The following is a 22,613-nucleotide window of genomic DNA, read 5'->3' on the forward strand; positions in this document are numbered from 1 at the left end:
GGACACTGAGTTTTATGTGTGTGTTCAATGTGTTTTAGGGACACTGATGTAATCGTGTCATCCACAGATAGTTAGAGTTTGGGATCGGATTTCTGTCATATGCTCACTTCCTGGTAACTTTACTGTTTCCCTCTATATTATCACACCATACACAGTATACATAGAGTATGTGCGGTCCTCTTTGATACAATTTTCCTATAGCTGCTTTGCATGTTTTTGTCAATTTGTACATAAAGTAATGGTCATCTATGCTCCTCCCTCAGGTTGGCAGCCCTTCTGCCCTATCTGACCACCAGCATGAGCAGAAACTCTGCACTGCTGCAAAGTAGCATGGCAAAACACTTTACGTCCCCAGTAGTGTACTATGAGGAGGCCAAGATATTCAACGAATGAATGACAATGGAACTTGCGGGTGAGAAAGTTCTGTTGCAGTTGTTTAAATAAAAGAAAATTCAATTAAAACAATGATTGTCCATGAAAACATTGACAGTAGACCTTTATTTGAAAAATGTTTCCTTTTGTTTTGATTTAAAGCTCTAAACTTCTCTGGCCCTACCATTAGAAAACAGTAAAATACTGCAGATGGACAGTCTTTGGGTAAAAATATGTTATGACCCTTTCACAGGCTCTGTCCATTCGAATGTCTAAGCATCCCTCTTGCTTCTGGCTGACTGGAGGTCTGCTCCCTGATTGGAGCAGAGGGGAGGCGGGTCTTGAACCATGGCTCAGTGGCATAACTCTGCCCCATTGCTCCAAACAACGTGAACACCATGGCAGCTGCTGCAACACTGGGTTTCTGTGGTGTCACTGGAGAAATAGTTTCAGACACCACGTGAGTCACTAACAACTATAACCCGTTTCTACAACTTTCACAACTGTTTGGGTGGGCCGGCTTCCTTACCCACAATTAAACATGTTTCAGCATGTGTTCTTATATTACTGGCATTTGGAACATGATTGAGAAATTATCTTTGCAATAGACTATAAATGGACCAATCAACATATCAGGACACTCTTAAAGGAATAGTTAACCCAAAAATGTAAAATCTCTCATCGCAACCTCATGCCATCAAATATGTGTATAACTTTCTTTCTTCTGCTGAACACAAACAAAGACTTTTAGAAGAATATCTCAACTCTGTAGGTCCATACAATGCAAGTGAATGGTGACCAAAATTTTGAGGATCCAAAAGCATATAAAAGCAGCATAAAAGTAATTTTCTAAAGTAATTTTCAGTCTTCAAGCAAACCAATCAAATTTGGGGTAAGAAAAAAACAAAATTTATCTCCTTTTACACTGTAAATCTTACCATTGCACTCTCTTGGCATGGTCATGATTTCAAGCTTGACTACTCTTCCTTGTACATGACAAGGAAGTGTAAATCGTCACGGAGACCGCTAATGTCAAGATGCACAGTAAAAAAGGAGCAAGGTTTTGACCTGTTACCACCCAAAACTGAGTCTTATGGCATACTTTTTTACTGCCTTTATTGGCTTTTTGTGGCTTTGAAGTTTTGGTCACCATTCACTTGCATTGTATGGATCTACAGAGTTGAGCAGTTGAGATTTTCTTCTAAAATCTTTGTGTTCTGCAGAAGTAAAGAAAGTCATACACATCTGGGATGGCATGAGGGTGAGTAAATGAGGTAATTTTCATTAACTAACTCTTTAAGAGATAGAGTAACACAGCAATAAGAATCTTATTCTCTTTGCCAATTCTCTCCTCCCCTTGTCTTTCCAGACTGCCAGACTATCATATTTTGGAGGTTGAGGTAACTGGTCCTGATGGGTTCTCAGTAAAAACACTGCACCAGAACCCAGCCATACTGGGAGCTGTTACAGGAAATGCTACATACAATTCTTTCTGGAGCAGTTTACTGGGTATGTGTAAATATGATGCAGTAGATGAATACACTGATAAGAGTAGGAAGCAAAAAACCGTATACACAAAATAAGCCAAACCTTTATTTTATGGAGAGAGAAATCCAGAAAGGTATACAGATTTATTTTTTGAAAACACATTATCCTGTCACCTTTTTAGAACTACTCGATTTTTGACCTACTAAAATGTAAAAGTGAATGAAAACCTTGTCCAAAATTGTATTTTAGAAACTTGTTCTGGTTGTTTATCTAATTGTCTGTCTTTTTTTGTTCAGTCTGCAAGTGTCGTGGAGGGAGGGTGTATTTGTGCTGATGACAAATGGATGAAGAATAAAACATATTTAGAACAAAAACAAGTGCAGTGTCATTTTAATAATGATATAGACTTCAATTTCAGTTCTACAGTCAGAATAGACACGATAAACTCATGAGCTGGTGTATATTTGTGCTACAGTACCAATGATGCTCCAGTGTATTAGTTTAGCTGGCTAGCTTTTGCTACATTATGACACTCAAACCTTTCTTTTATGCAATGAAAATGACTACAGTAACCATGCCTGTTTCAGTACATAGTAATGCAAAGGGAAATCTGGCAGGGTGTAAAACTTTGAAAGAAATATAACTTCAATATTGATACAAGGGTGATATAAAGTTCACATTCACAATAAAGTTCTGTTTAAAAACATTATTTATAATGCTTTCACTTCTCAGCTCATTTAATATGTAATGAGGAGAAAGAAATGTGTCAAAAGTTTTTAATTTGTATAATTTTTCACAGTGGCTCTTTCTATTTGACTTATTGTCTCACTGAATTCACTATTAATAACTTTGGCTACTATTTTTTCTTTACTCTGTTATTTCTGTATAATGCCATGTGTGAAAGACAACATAGAAAACTTGAAACAGAAAGGGTTGAAATCACATATGGCTCACCACATACACAAATATGTCATTTATTTATCTTCACATTCAATAACTGCAAAACCAACATGCAGATATTACATGTGCAGATATTATGCTCACTTTTAGGGGAGTGTCATACACATGTCTGAGTATAAACTGCAGTGTGTCTACGTCTGATATAAGGGGTTTATCTTTTGTTTTTTTGTTATGGTTTTGCAAGTTGAACAGAGCGGATATTGATCCGATCTTTCTCAGCCTCCAGTTCTTCATCATACCGTTCATCTTCATCCTCAGCCTCACTGTGATGGGGCGAGGAGTGAAGCGAGTGTGCGGGGGACGGGGGCACTGAGGCAGGTCGCGGGTATCGGAAGCCTGTAGTCTGAATTGTAAAAATTCAAGATTAAATGATTAAATGTCCGAATATTTAGGATTCAACAGAGTTATCAGAGCTCTCTAGATCACTACACTTTACACTATTAAATATAGTTTTATTTATGAAAATAAAAATAATGAAAACAATGTCTTTGTTGTTTGGGCTTACCGAAGTTGGCTCTTGAGGTTCATAAATGTAGGTGTCCGGAAAAGCTTTCGCTAAAGCCATATGCCGTGCAGATATGTAATACTAAGGAAAAAAACAGGGGAGGATGATTAGACTTCAATGCAATGTGTTAAAATGCATGAATAGATGTATAGAGGAAGTTAATTGTACAGTTAGGTTTTCAATTTGGATGATGGACTGATCTAACCTTACTGGACAGTGTTCTAACAGTGTAGTTGTCATGGTAACCAGACAAGTTGTTGGTACAATATGTGTTTATGTGAGTAATTTAGCAAAAAGTTAATTAAGAGGTGATCGAAAGAATTCGGAGTGTGTGTGTGTGTGTGTGTGTGTGTGTGTGTGTGTGTGTGTGTGGTGTCTCAACTAGGAATGGGCATTTTGAGTAATTTTGTAATCAAGTACTTTTACACATAACAAAACGAGAAATTGATTACTTGAAATTTAGAACTTAAGTTCAACCTTCAACTTTTTAACCAGATTTTCTCATGAACAAATGAGCACTATGCATAAACAACAAGATCTAGATTATAAAGTGGAATTTAAAAAAAAAAAATATATATATATATTATTTGTACTCACACATACTGTAGAAACATATGTTCCAAGAAGCGATACAATAAATTGAACTAATGACAACATTTTTGGGAGAACTATCAGCAAGATTAAGATGAGAGAAGCAGTTTCAATGTTGCCCATGACAGGCAAAGGCACAAAGGAAAATCAGATTGCAATATTCGAGTAGTGTTTTTACTAGTTGAATATTTAAAGCTGAAAAATGAAGCTGAATAATCGATTACTTGTGCATATTTAAATGGCTAGTTCACCCATCTTCTCATGATGCATGACTTCCACAGCAGAACCAAAGTAAAGATTTTTACAAGCACATTTTTTTTCTCCATAAAATGGAAGTATACGGGTACTATCAGTCTGCTGGCTATTTGGCGGTACAAGTGTCATATTTAGGCAGTGTAAAAGTAATCCACATGACTCCAGTTGATCAATTAATGACTTAAATCGTTGATTCCGGCCAGCGCTGTATTGATGTAATAAATGACCTAACTCTTGCGTGACGTTCAATCCTCTGTTGTATACAAAGTGCTCGATTCCGATTTCTCGCATGAACGTGCCATTGCGCACATATGATACATGATATGTCAATGGTGCGTCGACTGCTGGCAGGAAGTTAATACGATTTTAATTGTCGATTTATTTTTTACACAGCTCTATCGATTTGCTTCAGAAGACATTAATTGATCAACCGGAGTCATATGGATTACTTTTATACTGCCAAAATATGCCTTTTGGACCGTCAAATAGCCAGCAGACTGATGGCACCTGTATACTTCCATTGTATAGACAAAAAGTGCTGAAATGTGCTTATAAATATCTTCACTTTGGTTCTGCTGAAGAAGGAATGACATACATATCTGGGATGGTTTAAAGGTAAGTAAATCAAGAGAGGATTATACTTTTAGGGTGAACTAACCCTTTAAAGCTGAATGAGTACTTGATTAATCGATTACTCTAGCACATCCCTAGTCTCACCCTGCCCAGATATTTCCAGTCGAGCAGGTCACTGAGGCGCTCGGTCCGGTTCCTCTGGATGATTCTCTGCCTGCGACTCTGCTGACAGAACTGAAACAGGAAAGATGTCAGCTGATTGCACGACTCATCCACCCCACGATACCGTCGATCCAGAATATAGATGCCTAAAAGAGAAAAAAAAATATTGCATTACTCTGTAGTCAAACATAGCCGTTTGAAATTTTCAGATATCTTCACTGTATACATGGCTCTAACCATAAGCAGATGGGTCGGCAATGTGTTCCTCCATGAAACAGCCAAACCCAGACAGATTAGTGGAAATCGATGGAATACCCATCACTGTACACTCAGCTGAGAGAGACAGACATGTGTGCATAGTAATGAGTGGCAGTTAATAATCAATATTTAGTTTGTGTATTAATATTGAAGTGTGTTTGCAGTACGAAAGCAGTTTTACCTGGTGTGTATCCCCAGGGCTCATAGTAAGATGGAAATACTCCAAGGTGGCAACCTCTTACAAACTCTTCATAGTCCATTGGCAGAAGAGGAGAAGTGGAGGAGAGGAACTCTGGATGGAAGATCACCTAACAATATATATAGTTTGAGTTTGATAGATGCCATTTTAATACAGTGCACGTATTTGTATGTGTACGTTTGTACCTTAACTCTGTCCTGTGAGCTGTTAAAGAGGCCGATGCGGCGGATACAGTTGAGGATTGGATCGGTGTTGTCCTCCAGCATGTTGTGAGTGCAGATAGGAGGCTGGCACTGCCGCTGGGTGGCGAAGATGGCACGCTTCATCATGGTTAAGTCCTCTTTATCTAACATCTTAGACACATCAGGTAGCTGCCCTCTGATAAAGAAAGAGTAGTAGAGAAAACTACCACTGGTCCACGATCCCATGTCTCATATTCTACATAATGTCAAACATTTAAAAAATAACTTACACTAAAAGTGATTCATAGAGTTTCTTCCCAAAACGCTCCTTCACAGTCTGTGCAGTGTCCCTGACAACAGTAAAACAAAGACTAAATATAACCATGGATTGCGATCACTGTAAGAACAGTCCTGTTTTCCTAAAGCTTCTGGTAGAATATTATACTTCAGTCAAGCCCTACTACTTAAAATGTGTAACAACAAAATGCTTATTATTAATTATATAAATGTATTTATTATTTAATTCTATATAGTCTATTTCTACATCATTAGTGTATTTCATCATCACCATCTTCCATCATACAGTAGAAACAGAATGACAACAGAAAACAGCAGCTGCAGGGTGGTGTTCTAGGTGAAATTAGGTGTTTTTAATCAGTAGGGTGAGCTACACAGTGTCATTCAGTTTATCAGACCTCACAGTGCAGTTGTCATGGTTACCAGAGCTGTTTCCGTACTGCTTGACCCTTCAGGGTCTCCACATTGAAGTTGTTGGTACGAGCAGGCATTATGAAGAATGCTATTACCGTCACCTCACTGTGATTCACCTGGGCATACAAGCATAGTGTTTATAATTCAGATCAAATACAAAAAAAATTATAAAAGAGGAGTATTTTTCTAAAATTATATCTCAGTGGTTGTATTGCAAGCAGGGTCCAAAATGAATGTTTTGTCAAATCCGGCCAACGGCAGGTGGATTGAGAAATTAAATTTTTCTAGACACGAAAGTGTATTTTGCACTTTTATTTAAAATTGTTGTCCCTATAACAAATGTAATTCTTAAGAGGTTTTTACCCTTATATTTCCTACATATTTGTGGCAAACAGTGCAGGTCATTATGTGCTTCTCATTCTCTGAACTGTGATTTAAACCATGCAGTATTTCACATTTCCTAAAAACAAAGTTATCGGTCAATTGGCCAGTTTATTTACTAGCCAAAGCCAATTTGTACTCACATTTTGTGCTAATCAGTGGCATAGCCAAGGGTGGGCCAGGATGGGTCTGGCCCATCCAGAATATTACAGATTATTCTTTGACTTCAAATTTATATTTAGGAATTCTGATTTCTGAAAGAGTGAAAGAACTATTTGAATTCACCAGTTCTCTGATGTCAAGGACAATTTGGTAAAACAAATGTTTTGTTGAAAACTTGAACCCATCCATTTTTATTGAGGCCCATCCAAAAGTAATGTCCTGGCTACGCCCTTGGTGCAAATTTTGGACCCTGATTGTTAATCACAAAATACAAATCCTCACATGCCAAAAAACTAACCCTCAGTAGGTAGTTAAGTCTGGCCAATGCTTCAAGAAAGATATCAGCTCCTTTATTTGAGAATTCATAGCGTCCAGCAATGAAGAGAAACACAGTCTTGTCAAGGTTAAAATCTAAATTCCTGCAGTGAACACAAACAACAATAACACACATGTATGAGAAAGCGTTCTGTCCATGAACATGTGAATGTGATTGTGTGTATTTTGAGCAGGGACTAAAATCAAAATGTTTTTCATTTCAGTTCATTCTGAGCAGAAACTGAATTTTTCATTCCGGTGTTCTGCAGATTCCTTTCGAAGTGTGGGTGATATACCAGTTGCAGTGTTGCCAGATCTCACAAGAGAAACAAGGGAACTGGTCTGAAAAAACAAGCTCAAAATAAGGGACTTGCCTCACCCAAAATCATTATTTTAGTTTTATTTTTCCCATGTGACGGAATTATCAGGATAGAAATCATAATAAGCTTAGTATACAGTGGTCTATATAAAATAACATCTTTTTAATAAATGTATTCTTAAATATATACCCAAAAATATTTTGAATATACATTTGGCCATCTAAAATCAATTAACAGCCTAAATCTCTCTCTCCTGCACAAACTGCGTGATCACATTTGGACCAAACTTTATCTTAAGTGGGCCAAATAATTTTATTTTAAGTATTTAATAATTGTTTCATTATTTTATTTCATTTTAATTATTTATTTAAATTACAGATCTGCTTCTCAGTCAAATCCCAGCAACATTAAATCTTTATTAATGTATCAAATCTAACAAACAATAAGCCAGTGAGGACTATAAAACAACGGAGAAATTTACTTTTTACCTCAATATTGTTCCTTGCATCTAGATTATTCAAGCATGTATATGAAGAAGATCTAAAAGATAGGAAGGTGCTAGGCTATGAAGAGCATTTAAAGTCAGTAACAGAATCTTGTAATCAATACGAAATTTAACAGGAAGCCAGTGAAGTTGTTGAAGAATAGGAATTATATGGACAGAGTTAGAAGTTTGTGAAATAATCTGTGCAGCTGAGTGTGGCATGGGGGGCATGGTCTTGTGTCGGACTGTGAGAGAGAGAGAGAGAGAGAGAGAGAGAGAGAGATAGAGATAGAGAGCGGTAAGGCATGTCACTTGCATCATAACTATCTCTAACACGTGTCTCTCGTTATAGTGATGGCGGAGGGAGACTTAAAGGCACGCCAGAGCATCGGATAGAGAGAGAGACCAGAGAGTCCAACCCCTGAGAGAGTTTTCAGATATTTATATGTACATTTGTTTTGACGGTTACCGTCGAGGTGCATTCAAGCTGATCATTAAAAGAACTAACCTTGAACCTGCTTTGTTGTCTACTGACTCCTCCATTGTCCACAAACGCAGATCCTTCTACACTAAGTTTTGTACCAGCTGTAATTTATACTAAAGTTTTTGTGGTAGACCAAATACATTTTGTCTTTGTTTTCATGAAAAAATTATCGGAACAAAATTAACCGGTTATTAACCAGCTACCAACATTTGAAAACAAAGTTTTCACTGCACAACAATTGGAAGGGACTTTGTTACTGTTTTCGCTTATGTCCTGCAAAACAAATTGTTTGTATTTGGTTATCGTTTTCATCCCTTGAACCATTTTTAGTCCCTGATTTTGAGCTCTGACCCGTAGAAATGGCCTCTGACAAACTCCTGGATGCGTGCTTTACTCTGAGCGTGGAGGTTCTGGAACTCGTGCATGGCTGAAAACTTCTTGATATTCAGGCCATTTGGAGTCACAATATCTGAAAGACAGAAACAATGGGCACATCGAAAGACCAGAGTGTGAGTGCCAGTAAAGGGACACAGAACACAGAAGTAAGGTGCATGTATTTAGATGATATCATGTAACGGGTAAAAATGAGTCAAACAGCAGCAGTTTCCTAAATTATTGCTTATTGCTAAATTAGTGCTCAAAAGCCTCTGCAGTGATAAGAATCTCAGAACTTTAAAGTATTTTGTCTTATCAAAAGATCAATCCACTTGTGGTTTTAAATGATTACCTTGTCATGTGTGTCATGACTGGAGCTATTAGGATGTTATAAACTTTAAGAGCACTTAGGAAACAGTACACAACAAAAAACAGAAGGTTACAGGTCACCTGGTTTACGCTTTAGTAAGTGTTCGGCCTCGATAGCAGTGATCTGAGAAACAGTGGTGAAGACGTGTGCACAGCGGGCCGCTGCACGCTCCACACAGTATCTGTGATAGATCTGCCGGTCACCTGCCTCCTTATCCACATTAAACTACACACAGAAAGAACGAGACAAAATAGAAACAGACATTACTACTTTACCAATTGCACCAGGGACACCAATGTCATTACTAGATAATGCATTTTCTAAAGAAACTGGCAGTTTGGGCACTCACACACCTCTGCGAGGTTGTTGTAGAAATCTACTTTTCCGGCACACAGGTATCGGCCCAGCAGAGTGGCGTGTGTGGTAAAGATGGTTGCTACGGGTAACTGGCGCTGTCTGCATAACACAAGCCCCAAACCTGCCAGCCACTCGTGAAAATGAGCCACGATGTGAGGGGGGTCATCACATTGAGCTGCATACTGAAACACACACACACACTAAGTAACTGTGAAGTAAAATAAAAATACAAAAACACAAATACAGGGTTCCCACACTTCTTAAACAGATTGGACCCTTTTCACATTTCCAGGTTTGGAATGAGAAGTAAACTATAGTGGGTGAACTTCTATAGGAGGTACATTGGAGACCACAGCATATATTATTTTTACATGCCCATTTGCTCCAACAGCAAAAAGAAAATCCACTATTAACCCTCCTATGGTATTTGGTCATTTTTTATCTAAATAAAAAAATATTCCACATTTAATAAAAATGGTTTCCTTTATCTAAGCAGTTCAAGACTTGGTGACTTTTCCTTCATTTGCCATCTGAACATACAAAATAATAATGCTAATAATAATAATAATAAATATTGGGCTTAATTCAATGTCTAAGTGGACGTAAATAAAAAGCAACACCTTTGGTTTTTGCGGTCAAAATTAACCAATCATTGAAAATGAATGGGAAAAATATAGCTTTTTTTTCTGTCAAATACAATCAATAAATCAGCCATAATGGAGAAAAAACAGACAGAAATTACAGGTTGACACTCTAAAACATCCTCAGTGCAAAACATACACCCACTCACACACAAACATGCTAGTGGGAGCTTTTTTCTACATTTATCAGAAAAACAATAAATCTGTCACAATGCTAAACACACACACTTCGAGGACCCATTCGAAAACGAGATGTTTCATCTCAAGGGGTTATCCTCAACAATAAAAATTCAAATTCAAATGACACACTCAGAAATTAAGGGACGAGAAGATAACACACACACAGAGAGAGAGAGAGAGAGAGAGAGAGAGAGAGAGCGCGAGAGGGAGAGAGAGAGAGCGAGTGCTTTACAGCCATCTTTTGGTCATTGTTGGCATTACAAACCATCTGTTGTTTTCCAGCTGATGACAGCAATCTGACACACACACACACACACACACACACACACACACACACACACACACACACACACACACACACACACACACACACACACACACACACACACACACACACACACACACAAAAGTTTGCGAAATAAATGTTTACTATAGAAAGTACTATGAAATTGCAAAATGTTTAAATTTTCAGAATTTTGCAGTTAATTTCTGTTTCTTGAAGTTCATTTTCTTGACAATATTATGCATTACTCTGAGTTAATACATTAATATGTTTTAAACAAATTATTGGTCGAAAAATGCTTTTTCTTCTCTTTGTAACACCATGGTCAGGTTTGATTGCAAGCGTAAAGACATTAATTAGAAAAACTGACACAGCAAATTAAATTAAATATGCTAAAATTTGACAAATAATAGTTTGATAATATCCAAATGCATGTCTCATATTTTCTTCCCGTTTCAACTTATTGAAGTTTAGGTTTCAAAAATGTGCTTATTTGTAGGGTGACTATATTCCAGCTTGTGGAAAATGGGACAGTCCCCTCCCAGCAAAAATGAAATTGATGTATCCTTCCCTAGGCGCAGATCAATATGAAGTAGAGGGCACATCCGCATCTGTGACAGCTGTCGCCTTGTACTTCTTGTAGAGTTTATCGTAAAATGCCGAGCAGTCCAGTCCAAAATTAAGACGTATGAAAAGCATTGCCTTCATGACTGTTACACCGACTTGAGATTTATCCATGTTGTCCATGCTACATTCATTAATGAGAACACACACTCCACAGATGCAGATGTCCCAGGCAGGCATAAAACAAACTCCAAGACCTTGGCTAAGACTCCAAAGTTGATGGTCTTGCTCTTCAATTCACGGAAAACATCTGTCCATCTCTTAGACGCTGCCGTCTTGTTCATGTGCTCAGTGATGTGACGAGTGACAATGTTTTTCATGCAAGCCCACTTGTCAAAGAGAGTGGTTTCGTCAATCAAACTGAGAGCAGGGATTCTGGAGTAGAAGTGTTCAAGGCTGCTTTGAATGCCTTTTCACTCTGGGATGTCTCTCAGTAAGGCCCACACAGGTTTTCTATGTTCTCCAATGAGCAGCTCCAATTTTGGAGGTAATACACTAATGCTGAATAAATGTTTCTCACTGCACAAAATAAATCATCCACTCACATGTCACCAGCTTCAACAAGGGCATCCAACTGCTTCTTAATGTCAGAGAATGATTCCTCCAGCCTGGTCTGCAAGACTTTTCTTGACGTGCTTGAATGCAACGTTTAGTGCAAGGATCGCTGAAAATGTCTCTTAGAAACTTTGGCCATTTTTCTTGAGAAAGAAAGAATGCATGCAGACCATTGAAAATGTGTAGTATTCTCTCAAGAGCTGCAACAAGAGAGGGGAACTTGTGTTGCCATGCTACAGTAATTTCTGATCGTCCAGCTGCACAAAACGTATATTGCATATGACAGCTTCAGATCTGGTGCGGGCAGAAGAAATTTACGGATCATACATTTCTTTATCAATTTCGCAGTGCAGACAGCCAACCGAAAAATTGACATGCATGCTTCCTTGACATTATTTCCAACTGCAATTTCATCTGTGTGGTCCTTCAAACTGACTCTTCAATCAGTTCACTAACAGGACATCTATTGATAGGTGATTGTGATTGGACAGTTTAATCCAATCATGTACTTCAAAAAACACAGTGTGATTTTACTGGTTTTAAAAGCCATGTCCTTGGCTACATTTGATTAAAATACTGATGTGAATGAGAAAGCACATAGCCGATTTTTTTTAGAACAAGTCGGGACACTAGGAAAAAGTGCTTAAATACGGGACTGTCCCAGGAAAAAATGGGACGTCTGACCACCCTACTTATTTATATATGCAAATTAATGGTAAAATATACATAAGAAAAAAATATAATAAATCCTAAAGAAATGCATTATGTCATTGTTCTTTCTTCAGTGAAGTAAAAATGGCATCATTATCATAAAACAAAAGGGTTACACATTTGACACTTCCAGTCAAAAATGACCGTGAATACCAAAGGGATGTTCCATTTTTCAATACCATAGGAGGGTTAAGTTTCCACGACTTTTCGAAAGAGGTAAAAAGAAAAATGGAAAGATGTATTACGGAAAATACAAATTTTATGTCTCAGCAACTGTTTTTTAAACCCCAACACAGCAGTCTTGGCTAGTTTAAAATATATGACAGTGTAATGTTACAAAGAATAATGTTTTAAATTTACACTAAATAATGAAAATATAAAGAAAAATTAGAAGGGGGAAAAGTGTAATCAAAGGCTGTCAAACAGGTCCATTTCCATGACTGTTCTATGACCTTTTCCTGTATTGGTATAAGCAGTATGGATAGATAGCATCACACACACCTCTCCCAGTAGCCATGCAGTAAGGAAGCCAAAGAGTACAGCATCATTCGCCTCTCTATCAAACCAGGGGATACCAATACTGCAGTTCTCCCACAGTTCACTCTTCCAGCGGTCCAGAGACCAGGCTGTGAAGCCCACGTCTATCAGGATCACATATGGAGAACCTTCGATCAGCCATCGGCCAAAATATACCTAGAGAGAGCAAGAGTGATTTAAATGAATTACATTGATAAAATAATACAGTATTGTGATAACTAAGACTACATTTCCTGATATTGTACTTCTATCAAATTTGGCTGTATAAAGAATTGCCATAGCTAAAATCAAAGATATATTTGTTCAGGTTTATTATAGAAATATCTTATAACAGTGTTTCACAATCTTTTTTGCTGCAAGTACCTCTTCATTGACACAAAACCAAAGATGGGTACCAAAGACTTAATATTTTTAACATTATTATTAATATTGATAATATTTATTACAATCAGTAGTATTATGATCTACTAACATCCCAAAAGTTGTGCTTCTTTAGCTCGGATCACACTAAAAATTATATTTGTTCAGGCTGGTTTAACTAATGCGCATGCTAGTTCTCGAGTTGATTGACAGGCAATGTCTGTATTCCAATAGTGACTGGCTCTTTTACCAGTTAGGCGGGACTTCCTTTTCTACATCTGCCATATTGGCCATTCCAATTTCACTCATTCGTTTTAATACAAGTGCTCTGTCTTGGGCTAATAGTCTTTGGTTTCGCCCAAATGCATCCACTGATCACAATTCATACCAACAGGAAGGTGACGACCCACACCATTTCGTGACTTTGATGACATCACAGTGTGTCAACTAAAGAAGCCACTTGGATTAGAGTGGGCATTCGCTTATTCTTCCGATAATAGGCTACATTCTTTAAGAAACACGAATTACCGATATTCTAGAATTGAGGATTTACAAATGCATTTTATTTGATTTCTGTTCATGTCGGTTTTTGGCAAAGTGACTCAGCAAACATGGCGACACTAACACATACAACATCTCTCCACCTCTGAGGAGAAGTTTTTTTCAGAAATCTGAAATGGACCAGTGTGAGACTGATATAGCCTTTAACCTTTAAAACACACACACTAAGGGAGATGTAACACACACGCTTTCCAGAATTAAGGTTTAGGGTTTCACTGAGAAAAAAACAGTCTCTGTGGTGTGTGCACATATATTAGTGGGGATGAATAGGGGGCACACAGACCCAAGAAAAAAGAAACTGGTTGACTTTATGTACACATACTCTTCAATGGGAAAGCATTATGCTTGCTAGCTGGCAAATATGGGCTTTATTTGTATGTATATGTGTGTATGTATACACCTTGCACCCGCTGCTGTTCATTTTTTCAATGGTTCTCCTGAGTGCTGCGTTGCAGGGTTCAATCAGCTCCACTTGCATTCTGACGTTGGACTCCGTATACGGGCCCACCAGGAAGTAGTTCTCCCCCCATTCCTCACAGGTCAGGCGCACCTTGGTCTGGATCACAGTGTAAATGCCACCAACTGACACAAAACCAATACACAATTGAAGAGTGGAGAGTTAACCTTTAACAGATGTATCCCAAATAGGTCCAACAAGGTGAAAGCCAACAAACCCTTCGAACTACAGCATAGTTTATCCCAATATCCCTGTGACCCCCTCTTGACCTTCAGCTAATCTAGCTGTTGATAACATTCACAGTGCAGCAATCACCAACCAGAGTCACATGACTCTTGTAGTCAGGTACATAGACGGATACAGTATCTGTGAATGCTTGGCACTTGAGTCAGACTCCTAAAGACCTTTTGGTCTTTTGAGGTGTAAACACTAATCCATCCTGAATGTGTCCCGGACAGCAGCGAAGTGCCTCCTCTCACCTGTCAAAAATAAATTGACTTGTTCTTCCTTTTCTTTTTAAAAAGCAAAAATGACAGGTTACAGTGAGGCACTTACAATGGAAGTGAATGGGACCAATTTTTGGAGGGTTTAAAAACAGAAATGTGAAGCTTCTAATTTTATAAAAGCACTTAAATTAATTCTTCTGTTAAAACTTGTGTATTATTTGAGCTGTAAAGTTTTTTAAATTGTAATTTTTTTCAGTCGTTTAAGAATTGTTGACATAACATTGTCAAGGAAATGAAGTTGCAAAATTGGCTATAACGTTAAATAGAAAAGGTTAAAAAGTGATTTTATCACACTAAAATCATGTTTACACACATACCCTTTATGTCTTGTGGTTATACTTTTGAAAAAGTATTTTAAAGTAAAAAATGTGTCCCCCATTCACTTCCATTGTAAGTGCTCACTGGAAAAGAAAAGGAAGAAATGATTTTTTTTGTGGTAATCAACATTATTCCAAAAATGCTTTCGATTGAGCTTCACTTGTATTGAACTAGAAATATTCCTTGAAGTCTGATTTATGCTTCTGAATTGAAACTACGGCCTAGGCACTAGTGGCCAACACGTGGTTTGCTTTTATAGTTCTGCGAGTACACAGCCAATATATTAATTATACATTCAGAAATAAACTAAATCAATGTAATTATTAAAGCAAAAGTATTTATTACAATAGCATTAAAAACTAGTTCAAAATATGTGAACATTGAAATTTAGGTATATATTATACATGTTGCCTGCATTGCAGGAAGCAAATAAATGAGAAAAACACTGTATGCTTTCTATTAAGTCGCTTAAATAATAATAATAAATAAATAAATAAATATTTTAGTATACTTTTGAAATTTTGTGATGAAAAAGAAACGTCAGGCTATGGCGTAAAATATGCTGTGTAGGTGAGACACAAAATAATAAATCGGCCTTTAAAACTCTGAACATTTTAAAAACCGGATACATTCATAAGCACGAGAACTTAACTAATCTGTTTCAAATTATCTGATATCAACATGCAGGGACACAGATGAGAAGCACACACATTTGAAGCTCAGCTAACACAGGTACTCCACTAAAACAATGGATAATTCTGCTCTAAATGTTGCGTTTGTGCTTAGAAATAATTTTAACTGCATCTGTAGGTACAATGCGCCGTTTTATTCGCACTTGTCATAAAATGTCTTGTGATTATTTAGCAGAAACAGTGGCAAAATGGGCGAATTCCAAATGCCGTTTTTGCGCCCTTGAAGGGCACTGCAGGAAGGGGACACCAAATGAAGGGGTGTTCCAAACGAAAGTGGGCAACTCAAGTCCTCTACGGAGGACCCTTCCACAAGGCCGTTAGCAAAGGGTGCAGCGATGGTCACTTCGAGGAAGTAATTTTACTGTTTATGATCATGTGACTCTGGGTGGCGTGTCCTTGGGGTTTATTTTAAAGCATAGGTTGCCAATCAGAACATATTACATGTTCAATAGCTCGGGCAAGCGTTATAGCCCTTTTATAACAGATACATCTGCTCTGCAATTTGCATTCGTCCTCATACATATGAGAGTAGACAGCCATAAGCAACGATATTCCAAAAACCACAACAAAAAAAAAATTCTATTAGCTAGTTTTTATTTATTATTAAGACCTCTCATGCACCAAATAACTTTTGGCAGGAAACGTTCATTTGTGTATTTTATATACATTTATGTACAGATATATTAGTATTGTTATTAAAACAGCAACAGAAAACAATTTTAAATAAAGACACAAAAGGCAATGTTTAAAAAAAAATACTACAAAATGTATGTGAGCTCCACTGAAATCACACCCATTGACCTTATTCACAGTGGTACCATCTTTGATATTTGATGGGAATGAAAACAGGGCTGTGAGGGATAGACTTACCATCTCTTCAATGGCATGGGCTGTATTTTCCAAAAGCATCGCAAGTGAAGTAGATCGTAGAAACCATTGGCGCCAATGGTCTCTACGATCAACTTAAGCTTGTGACATCTAATTTTCCAGATCTCACATTGTCTGGAGTTTTTTTTGTTTACTGGAATTTCTTGGAAAGATCCTTTACAATGGTTCGTCAGCAGAACGATCCAAAAACACTTTAAACAACTGTACAACCCATTGAAGAGACTGTACATCTATATTAGGAACCAAAGTGTTCCTAATAAAGTGCTCAGTGACTGTACATCAACACTTTGTATAGAAATTTCAACAGACTCTGTAAAAGTATAATATGGTTTGTTTACCAATCCAGCTCTGGTTACTGGAGCTTAAACCTTTAACCTTTCATGAGAGTAGGGATGCACTGATCCGATACCTGGATTGGTATTGGCTCCGATACTGAAGCTTTTAGACAGATTGGGTATCAGTCCGACGAGCCCGATCCAAATCTGATACTGTATCATGTTTGTTACTGTCAAGCTCCAAAAATGACATAAAAGAACCATTAAAACACCATTAAAGCAGTTCATGTGACTCATGCATTTTATTCAAAGCCACTTGAAAACGTGTGATAGCTCTGTGAATCACAAAAGGCTGTGTTTAAGAAGTAAATATATAGTATGCGCAGCGACAGCACGTTAGTGAATGGTGCTGCTCTAACACAAACTCACACACAGGCTGGTGATGCACTCAAGGCTAGTTTTAGCCTTCACAGCGGTGCACAATATTTGAGTGCTACTCAAGAACAGCATCTCAGGTGTAGATGCTAAATAGTTTGGTGCACTTATAATATTCATTTAGAACGGCACCGGAGGTGCATTTGACCAGAATTTGAATAAGAAGCGAATTAAACAATCGTGAATTTGTCTACAGACAGACAGACAGACAGACACACACACACACACACACACACACACACACACACACACACACACACACACACACACACACACACACACACACACACACACACACACACACACACACACACACACACACACACACACACACACACACACACACACACACAGGATTCCTGGACAATTTAGAATGTCAAAATAAAAGCGTGAGGGTTTAGAAAGTGCACGATTTAAATATATTACTGTTGTATTTAAAATTAAGTGAACAATAATATTAATAACAATTTATTTATGATTATTATTATTATTATTATTATCATCATCAGTATTTGTTTACAATTTATAACAATATTTATGTTGAATGGGTTCCAAAAACTAACTGGACTGATGTCTTACAACTAAATTGAACAAAATAGAGATCTGAATCCATTAAAGTTGAAACATTTTTGGAAAAAAAAAGAAAAAAAGGTTTCTTTTCTACTGAAGTCTTGAAGACTGTACTTTATCCAGTATACTAGTTAATAATAATGTCTTAACAAGCTATATATTTATATTGAAATAATGTGTAGTTAGAGGTTTGTGTTTCTTTCCATATTAAAGAGCTCAGCCAATTAGTTCCACACAATAATGTAAAGATATTCTAAACTGATTATGCAAAAAACAACAGTGGTATTGGATCGGCCGATACTGACTTTTCTGATATCGGAATCGGAAGAGAAAAATCTGTGCATCCCTACATGAGAGAGATAAAATGCTCAAACCTAATAAGGATAGAGAGAACAATAGCCATTCTTTTGTCATAGTTTAAGAATCTTATCAAAGCAGGAACCAATGCACACAAACTCCATATTTCCATGGTATTCCAATGTGCTTGAAAGGATACCATGCAATTAGGGATGGGCATTCATCAATAATTTGGTATTCGAAGATTTAAGCTCATAAAAAACAAATACTCGAATATTCTATTATTTATATGAAGGTAATTAATGAGAAAGAGATGTTGTAAAATTATTTATTTAGTCATAAATGTTGCATCACCATTTAAAGATTAACAAGATTCTAACATTCAAAACAAGCTTATATTACATCCTGTTTTTTTTGTTAAAAACATTTAAACAAGCAATGCGTGAAAACAAATAAGTACAGAATGAAAGCATTTAAGCTCATGCAAAGCGAAAAAGAAACCGCTAATAAAGTAGACTGACGCAATAAACATACAGGACAATTATAAACACACGGCATATAATAGTTATCATGCTTATATTGTATCACATGTCGTGTTTTTGTTGAGAACAAAAAGCATATCAAGTAAACTATACACATTTATACACACCAGTTCCTTCACTAGCAAAGTCTTTCTCAGATGCCATGCTTGTTGTTTACAGAAGTGTCACGTGAATTACGTTGCAACGGGGGACGCAGCTTTCTGATGAGTTACACATATATGGGAGTAAAGTGTACACCGCTTATACAGTACATTTAAACAGGAACCCAGCTTTGTCACAGTAAGTCACAATCTGGCAATTACCCACTTTTTGGTGTCCATCTGAACGTACTGACAGAACGGTTTGCTCAACAAATATGATCAACTTTTGTCCACGCTCAACAGCGCCACCCAGTGCATTCTGTTATAACTGTGAGTTAAGTTTGTGTGTTCAGGATTTAACATGCATCTCACTGTATATATGGCCAGCAAAGCAAAACTTTGCCAAATTCAAATAGTATTTTTACTTTTCAAATACTTATTGCAAAACGAATACTTGAGTATTCCACTACTTGTGCACATTCCTACATGCAATGGAGTGTCTGAAAAACATGGTACTACCACTGCACCTTTTTCGTAGTACACACATGACATGTCAAAGAAATTCAGAGTAAAAAAGTATAGTTACAACTAAATGGATCTTTAAGCGCATTACTGACAATGTCTATGAGGAGATATTATGAAACAGACCATATGCAAGACATTAACAAAAGAACGCATACATACACACCTTTATTGGCAACTTCCCATGCAATCTCGAACAGGACTGCATCCTCCCGATCAAACTCTTCATCCCATTCTTCAAGACCGGACAAAGAGGTGACTGACAAACTGCGTGCCAGGGGCATGCTAGGTAGAGAAACACAATGATAATATGACTTAACATGCACATTTTGCATATACTTACACGTAAAAAACTACTTGAGTTGCAATTTGTATAATAATTTCTGTAAGATCACAGCTGGGCAACAGCCAATTACTGTGTAGCCTATATTATAAAATGCATAGGAGTGTGTTGAGAATAGTCTCAGCCTTATCTGTATAGGACACCTAATACTGAAAATGATCTGTAGTTTATATCCAGCATACAAATCTGTGTGAGTGTATGTGTCAAAGCATGTGTAGCCTAATGTGATGTGCCAAGAGCAGTCAATTTCATTTTATGACCATCAGGCAGGCAAGGATGAACAATACCCCACACACACACACACACACACACACACGCACGCACAACATACAGTTCCTCTTCTCCAGAGAACTTAGATTTATTTCCACAGAAGTTCATCATATAAAATATGCAGATACATTCAGACTTACTAATTTCTGACTTTGCTCTTCATCACATATTTTATCTCTTGTCTCTATAATGCATGGTATCCATATTTAAAAGCCTCTTCGATACGAGCAGAGCAAGTGCATTTAATTCAGACCAAGTGTTATGAAGTATACAAATGCATTGTGATGTTGTGCCTTCACCTCAACTCATTACCTTTTTATACAACAAAGCAAAACGTAATACACCGGAAAGTCATTCAGACTATCACCACACCCATCACTTACGAAATACCTTGAGCAGCATGCGTTTTTTTATTTATTTTTTTACGAAAAATTTAAAGAAAGGATTGAAAGGTTCTTATTGGCCATAAACCCAGACTGGATTAATTTACAGAATAACGGTACATACACCTTCACATACTGGATGCTTGGATTATAAAACCACTCTCTACTACTATTCTTCTCGACTTCAGTATTAGTGAAATGGTCTACAAGAGTGAGGCTTTTTAATAATCCGGACTCCTTTTATAACTGTCTCACGGTGCGCGTGAGTGCGTGCGCGCTGGCAGGGTACGTGCGTTCTGATCACACATCACATGAAGTCAAAGATACATCGTCAGTGTCACCATAACAACAGTACAAGTAAAGCGTGTTTTGGGAACATATATACGTGCATGACTGTAAGTAAAATAAAATAAAATAAAATAAAATAAAAACACAGGAAGGACAGACTGCCCCGTAGGTTTGACCCGTGAAAAGTAAGTATTATGAATCACGGGCTTTGCGGATGGACTGTCGTGTTCCTCAGCACGTTTTTAAAGCGCATGGTTACTTAATTACAGAGTGACAACACACACTCGCACGCAAAACAACAGTTAAATTTGACTCACTCTACGGTAGCGTCTTTTCCTCGCTCAGCAGCACAACCCTCACATCTGCTGGAATCAATCAGCAGGAGGTTGATCTTACAGTGGGCGGGGCCTTTTGCGCAAACTCTCAATTTCTATTGGACAATACATCAGTTCGTCAGCTCGAATGCGGCCAGCAATGTTCTAAAATGAAGGCGTGTTTTATTTGACGGTGTCCCCGCCTCCTTGATCTCTCGGTAAATGTCTACAGAGAGCTAGGCGTTTACGTGTATAAAACATTTGATTGGCTAATCTAGGAATTTAGAAAAACAATCTGGTTGGTTCAGCGTCATCCTTGTCGACCGCTGACAACTCATGATGAACGCAAGATGTCTTCTTCATGTTTCAGTATTAATCAATGCTATTACTTATATGTATAATTATCGGGGTATAAATACCGCAAAGAAACAGCCATATACAATATAAAACAAGTGAATAATTACATAAAAATTACATGAATAAAGTATGAATTATGACAACATACATAAATACAATTAATAATTTACAAATATAAATGAAATTCCCAAAATAAATACACCTCCAGATAACATACTCTTAATCAGTCATTCTTCCAATAATTATTTTTAATAAAAGAGATGAGCACGTCGCTGTCGTGTTTGAAGTACAGCATATGGAGTAAAAAAATACAATAATTTTACATCAATACAGAAAAGCTTAAAGTTGGGGGTTGAATTTGAGTTCATGAAATTGTCCAGAATGGGTTAACTGAAGTAACATTTAAGTCAGTCCATTCGGCGGGGATCTCTAGAACGCTCCCGGACAGCTATATTCTATGGATACATACTGGCGACATGAAATATATCTCCAAAACGTTTGATCAAGATTACAATCAAATATAATATTTCAAAGTTAAATTGGACAACAATAGTATCATAAATGGTGCTTATTTAGCTCAAGCTAACTTAAAAACAATACTGTCATAACCTTAAAAAATATATTAATAATAACAAAATAATAATAATTACATAAAAAACGCAGTGAAAACGAAGTCCTTTACATAATCACACTCAGAAAACAATGTGGTATAGTTTCAAGATTAGATGACAAAATGTACAAAGAAGATATATGCCCAATTTAGATTTCGTAAGAAAAGAGTATAGCACGTTATGTAAAATATTGAGGGAATTTATTTCACGCTGTTAATATTTTTGAGAATGCAACGGAAATAGTGCAGTGTGGTTATTTACAGCAAACGCGGTCGTAGAAGATACCACAGATAATTCAACACTAGAAAATATAATATATACATTTATTGCAGTCTTTGCAGAATTGTTTTGTTCGCCCTTACTTAGGCCCCTTGCTCATACACGACCCTCTCAACATGGCGGTTTATTCTCGTCTGTGTAGGCGAATCACTTCCTAGATTTCTACCAATGGCAGTCCTTCTTGACCCTACGCATTTTTACCGGGAAAACGAAACTCGCTCACGTCCGGT

At 37.2% G+C, this 22,613-nt stretch overlaps 2 protein-coding genes across 2 annotated transcripts; one reads left to right on the forward strand and one right to left on the reverse strand.

Annotated features, from left to right (window-relative positions):
• The first annotated feature begins 604 nt into the window (after nt 1-604).
• Nucleotides 605-1,955, forward strand: LOC127652348 (aspartate dehydrogenase domain-containing protein-like). The gene is made up of 2 exons (XM_052138460.1): nt 605-832; nt 1,742-1,955. Exons 1-2 carry the CDS (start codon nt 771-773, stop codon nt 1,953-1,955), a joined length of 276 nt encoding a protein of 91 aa, XP_051994420.1. The 5' UTR covers nt 605-770.
• Nucleotides 1,953-21,235, reverse strand: LOC127652854 (glycogen [starch] synthase, muscle-like). The gene is made up of 16 exons (XM_052139267.1): nt 21,140-21,235; nt 19,705-19,823; nt 14,357-14,538; nt 13,000-13,191; nt 9,501-9,686; nt 9,228-9,372; nt 8,754-8,871; nt 7,098-7,218; nt 6,266-6,372; nt 5,836-5,895; nt 5,549-5,741; nt 5,346-5,472; nt 5,144-5,239; nt 4,889-5,052; nt 3,326-3,406; nt 1,953-3,163 (listed from the first exon to the last, which is right to left on the reverse strand). The coding sequence occupies exons 2-16, from the start codon at nt 19,820-19,822 to the stop codon at nt 2,990-2,992; spliced, it is 2,064 nt and encodes a 687-aa protein (XP_051995227.1). The 5' UTR covers nt 19,823; nt 21,140-21,235; the 3' UTR covers nt 1,953-2,989.
• Between the last annotated feature and the right edge of the window lie 1,378 nt (nt 21,236-22,613).

This window comes from Xyrauchen texanus, chromosome 12, assembly GCF_025860055.1.
Source record: "Xyrauchen texanus isolate HMW12.3.18 chromosome 12, RBS_HiC_50CHRs, whole genome shotgun sequence".
Classification (NCBI taxonomy): Eukaryota; Metazoa; Chordata; class Actinopteri; order Cypriniformes; family Catostomidae; genus Xyrauchen; species Xyrauchen texanus.

What these genes read in the sequence shown, in the direction of transcription:
- LOC127652348 (XM_052138460.1), top strand. Translation starts at nt 771, where the DNA reads ATGGCAGCTGCTGCAACACTGGGTTTCTGTGGTGTCACTGGAGAAATA. An exon ending in GAAATAGTTTCAGACACCAC is followed by an intron (nt 833 to 1,741) that starts GTGAGTCACTAA and finishes TTGTCTTTCCAG; the next exon opens with ACTGCCAGACTATCATATTT.
- LOC127652854 (XM_052139267.1), bottom strand. Translation starts at nt 19,822, where the DNA reads ATGCCCCTGGCACGCAGTTTGTCAGTCACCTCTTTGTCCGGTCTTGAA. An exon ending in CTGCATGGCTACTGGGAGAG is followed by an intron (nt 9,687 to 12,999) that starts GTGTGTGTGATG and finishes TGTGTGTTTCAG; the next exon opens with TATGCAGCTCAATGTGATGA. An exon ending in GCAGTACGGAAACAGCTCTG is followed by an intron (nt 5,896 to 6,265) that starts GTAACCATGACA and finishes TACTGTTGTCAG; the next exon opens with GGACACTGCACAGACTGTGA.